At 41.2% G+C, this 4905-nt stretch overlaps 1 protein-coding gene across 1 annotated transcript in view; it reads right to left on the bottom strand.

Annotated features, from left to right (window-relative positions):
* Positions 1-1665, bottom strand: part of WDFY4 (WDFY family member 4) — a 532480-nt gene extending 530815 nt beyond the window's left edge. Inside the window, exon 1 of the mRNA XM_042780664.1 lies at positions 1432-1665. Coding sequence (XP_042636598.1) covers positions 1432-1665 — 234 coding nt within the window. The remainder of the gene's footprint in view (positions 1-1431) is intronic.
* Positions 1666-4905: the final 3240 nt, after the last annotated feature.

The raw sequence follows: 4905 nt of genomic DNA, 5'->3' as shown, positions 1-4905 counted from the left end.
GCTGTATGGAAAGTGAATTTGCTCTGTAAATCTTCACCCAAATCACAAATAAATAAATAAATAAATAAATAAATAAATAACATTGAGGAAAATCATGAATTGATGGACAATAACTCCCTGAGTTGTGCAAATGGTTTGCACACTCAGCTGTTAACCAAACAACTGGTGGTTAGAAAGGTGTGGTGACCTAATTCCAAAATATCAACCATTGGAAACATGTGCTATGGACTACAGTTCTATTCTGACACACATGGGATTGTCTTAAGTCATAACTGACTCATGTGCAACAGGTTGTATGCTTTTATAATAATAATCCAAAATCAGTAGTCAAGCAAAAACTAGTCCTAATAAAAAGATTCACTTTTAGTCCCACAGTTGCCCTTGAATATATTCAACCATGAGGCAGATCTCACTGGCAGGAGCTCTATTCCATGATGACAAAGGAAATCTCATACACCGAAGCTGTCACTATCTGGCACTAGTCAGAGTACCAGCCCAGTGGATGAGTGGGATTTCCCTAGTGTGTTATGAATAATAAAGGGGTGCTTCTTCTGGTGTTTACTGGCTGATCAGGCCTCAGTTTGTATTACTGGCACAATTTGATGCGAGTCTTTCTGGTCCTCCTAGGCTTTGGCATTACATTACTGGAGTTTGGAGGTGCTAGCAATTTCAAGGGGAGCTCTGGTAGCATAGTGCCTAAGGCACTTGACTGCTAACCAGAAGGCTAGCAGTTCAAACCCACCAGCCACTTCTCGAAAGGAAAGTTGGGCAATCTACTTCCATAGTGATATCACCTCGGAAACCTGAGGAGTGGTCGCTATGAGTCAAGTCCAACTCGACGGCACATAACAACAACAACAGCAGCAGCAACTTGAGGAGGAGTCCCTGGGTGGTGCAAATAGCTAATGCACTCAGCTACTAACCAAAAGGTTGGAGGTTTGAGTCCACCCAGAGGCACCTTGGAAAAAAAAGACAGCAATCTACTTCCCAAAAATCAGCCATTAAATATTCTAAGTACAGTTCTATTCTGATGCCCATAGGTTACCATGAGTTGAAGTCGACTCAACAGCAACTGCTTTTAGTAACCTCAGGGGCACATATGTCAGAACACATATTCCTCCTTTAGCTCCCAAAAAGTTGGTCTTTTTTCTGGCACCTAAGCTGAGATTGATATTAAGAAGTGCAATTTTTTAACTAAAGAAACACTATTTTTCAGGAGCTAACTGTCCATCCTTCCCAAGCACCTTGCTGCACTGGGGATGAAACTTACTTGCCAATTTTATTAAATGGCACAACCTTCTCCTCCAAGCAACCAGTGAAAGGCCACTTATGATCACATTAAAGTCACCAACTGCAGCTTCCAATTCATACCAACGTATCCCCCAGAAAGTCACATCATCCTCTTACAGTTTCAAAAATCAGAATACCAACCTTTAAGAACAAAGGAAGAAGACTCAGCAGGTTCTTCTGACATTCATCCGGGGTCCTGAAAGCCACCTGCTTGTGTTTCAGAAACTTCCTTTCTAGCACCTCCCAGAGAGCATCGGGGCCAAGGGATTGCCCTTCACTTGGGAAATCAGGCTGCAGGGTATCAGGCCGGTCATCACTGTGAGAACCTGGATCCTGTTCTCTGTCTCCAGCCTTCGCTATGTCTTCTGCCTCCATGCCTTAGCAAGGCAGATCTGAATTCAGAGTAATACACAACAGTGAAAAGTCTTGTCACAGCACTTCCTGATGAAACTGGTTGTGGGACAGGGTACGGTATTCATTCAGTCCAGTTCCTATTGAAGATGGTTCCTCTGAGAATCTGAAACCAATTAAAATAAGGAAGATTTTTTTCAAAAAGATTTAGATTTCAATGTGACTAACATATTAGCAATCTAATATGTCAGAGACTGTTCCTGGCTCCTTAGAAAAACTCTCTTATAATCTCATAGAGATGAGTTTTCTTTTTTAAAAAAATCTTTATTGTGATCTGGATGCAAATTTACAAAGCAGATTCGTTTTAGTCTCAACAATTCATGCACATTTGATTTCACAGCCCCAGTAACAATCCCCAACCATGAAAACTCTCCTCCTTGTGACTACCCCTTCTCTGTTGTGCCCTTCTTATCTGTGCATTCCTGTCTTTCCAGCTGTCCCTCTGTGTGAATGCTGACCCTCTGAGTGATGAGTTTTCCTATTCTCTTCATGTAAATGAGGACACTGACAAGGCCAAAACATTGAGGCAGCTAGAAATTGAGGAGAAATGAAAACTTTAGCCTCAGACGCCATTTCTTGGTTTTAATTGCCTGATGGTATTCCTCTTTTAAAAGACTGAATCAATAGAAATGTGTAAATATTTCTGCAGTATTTATAGAGGCATGGGCTTCTGCATCTTAAATCATGATTTCCTTCTACCACATGGGTTTGAAAGGATATAGGCTCTTCATTCTCAGCATTATTTGGTTCACACTCAATATCTTTAAAAGACTTTATCCACAAAATAACTTTAAATCCTCAAGCTAACTTAAAGGAGCTCTTCTATAATTGTTGTTGTTGTTGTTATGTGCCATCGAGTTGGCCCTGACTCATAGTGACCCCTCCTTGGGTTGCCGAGGCAGTATCACTATGGAAGTAGATTGCCCAACCTTCCTTCCTTCTGAGAAGTGGCTGGTAGGTTTGAACCGCCAGCCTTCTGGTTAGCAGTCAAGTGCTTTAGGAACTATGCTACCAGAGCTCCCTTCTATAAGTGTACACAGACAAAATTTGTGTAAGCCTGGAAACTTGGCTCAGTAGGCATAGAGAACAAGAGCTCATGAAAATACTCAAAGACCTACTAGCTCAATAACCATGAGAATGTGCCTTTATTTATGTCCTTGACTTTTCAATAGTTAAACTCTTTAGGTGAGTCATAATTGATTCACAGCTTAATGATGGTTTGTTTTTTGTTTATTTGTCAAGAGTGAAGGAAATTACAAGGAGAAAGTAAAAGGCCCTTCAAGAAGACATCCTTAACCACAAGGTCCCCATGTGATATGAGAATCCAGCCCTGGAGTCTGGGCAATGCATGACAATCACAAGGTAGCTATGAGTTGGACAAACACACAGAGACAGGTCAGAGTTTTGCTCTTGGCTACAGTGTTGAGAAGATACATCATGCTTTATTTTTAGCCTGGTACACACATTACTTGCAGGCTTTGAATGGGACTTACCTCAATGTCATGTGTTCAGGCTAACCACCCCCTCCTTCAAATTTTTCACCCTTTATGTCTATAACTCTGTGCACTCCTGACTATTCTCCTATCACACATACTTCCATTATCATAACTCATGTTAAGAAATCATTTTCTTATTACAAAAACCATGTACAGTCATGATCAAAAATTGAGAAGGAACAAAATGTCAGGAAGAATATAAAATTGTCCATAAGAATACAAAATAGCCTTAGAAAGTGACTGCTGATATTTCAGTGTATATCTGTCCAGTCCAGATATCATCTATGAATATATAGCATAACAAGAATATACCCATATTATTATTTAAGTAAACTTTCTGTTTATACTTTTACTTTTGTTGGTTGGTTGACTGACTGGCTGGTTGATTGTCTGGGGCTTGTGGTTTTGTTGTTGTTGTTGTTTCTTCTTTTGGGGGTTGAACCTCACGGGCAGGTAGTGTAGTTCCTCACACCCACTCACCTGTGTGAGCAGTCTCCTCACTGATTTGACCAGGGACTTCCCTGACTCTGGTCATTTATTCATTTATCCCCTTGAGCCACCATTCCCCATTCCTATTCCCTTCTTCTCCACCCACCCTATCAAAGGCTACCATTCCCACCTGGTTGATACTTTTGATAGGTATCATTTCATTAGCATGAGTCCTTCTCAAACATGAGACTTGATGCATGATTTCTGTTTGCAGGCATTTCTTAATTACCTTAGTGTTATGCTACAGATCCTTTTATGTAGGTTACTTTTTCTCCCTCTCCTTTATGTCTTCAGACCTAATCACCTGGGTCTGTATTTATCAAATTTGCTTCTTCTAACTGCTGCCCAATATTCCAAGTGGGCGTTCACTTTCCTGTTTTACCAGTGACTTCCAGTTACTAAACACAGTCCTGCTATGGATGTCCATGAATGTGAGCCCCTATAAGGCTGCATGCTGCTGACTCTGGGTATGTATACAGGAGCAGGAATACTGAGCATGCCCTCCAGAAGACTAGCTCCAGGCCATACTACTCTTGCACAGCAAGTGAGGACTCTGCACTCCATCTCCACCACACATGGCATCACTCACTGTGATAGTTAGAGTTGTGTGTCAACTTGACTGGACCACAATTCTGTGTGGTTTAAACAATCATCAGGAGGGTTGTTCCAATGATGGGATCAGATGTATATGTTCTGAGCAGCCAATCCATTGAAAGGGAGTTTCCCTAGGGGTATGGCCTGCTTCCAGTATATTTATGGACATCCTGGGAAAAGAGACATTCTTCTGTGGATCGGGATTCTGTTGTGCTGCCTACAACTGTCCAGGAGTAAACAATCCACCATTCAGCCTGGAGACCTTCGTTTCATCATTCATTGGAGTCAATAGCCAGTATACTTCCTGACAACCTTGAGCTTCTCAGCCCCTGCAGCTGTGTGAGTCGGGAAAAGCCTACAGCTTGGCGTTTGATCCAAGAACTTTGGACTTGCCAGCTTCTATAAGTGTGTGAGCCATTTTCCTAAGATAAATTTCTCTTTCTCTATATATAAGTTTTACTGGTTTTGTTTCTCTAGAGAACCCAGTCTAACACACCCACCTATCTAAGTTTTGCTAACTGAGTTGAAGTAATATGATACCTCACTATCATTTCTATAAATTACTAATAAGCATGAGCATCTCTTTATATGCCTCAACCTGTTGGCTTTCTTCTTCTGTGAATTG

This window comes from Orycteropus afer, unplaced genomic scaffold, assembly GCF_000298275.1.
Source record: "Orycteropus afer afer isolate SDZICR_OR568_19922 unplaced genomic scaffold, OryAfe1.0 scaffold00052, whole genome shotgun sequence".
Taxonomy (NCBI): Eukaryota; Metazoa; Chordata; class Mammalia; order Tubulidentata; family Orycteropodidae; genus Orycteropus; species Orycteropus afer.
Note: the sequence above shows the minus strand (reverse complement) of the source record. Positions and strands in the feature narration are given on the sequence as shown.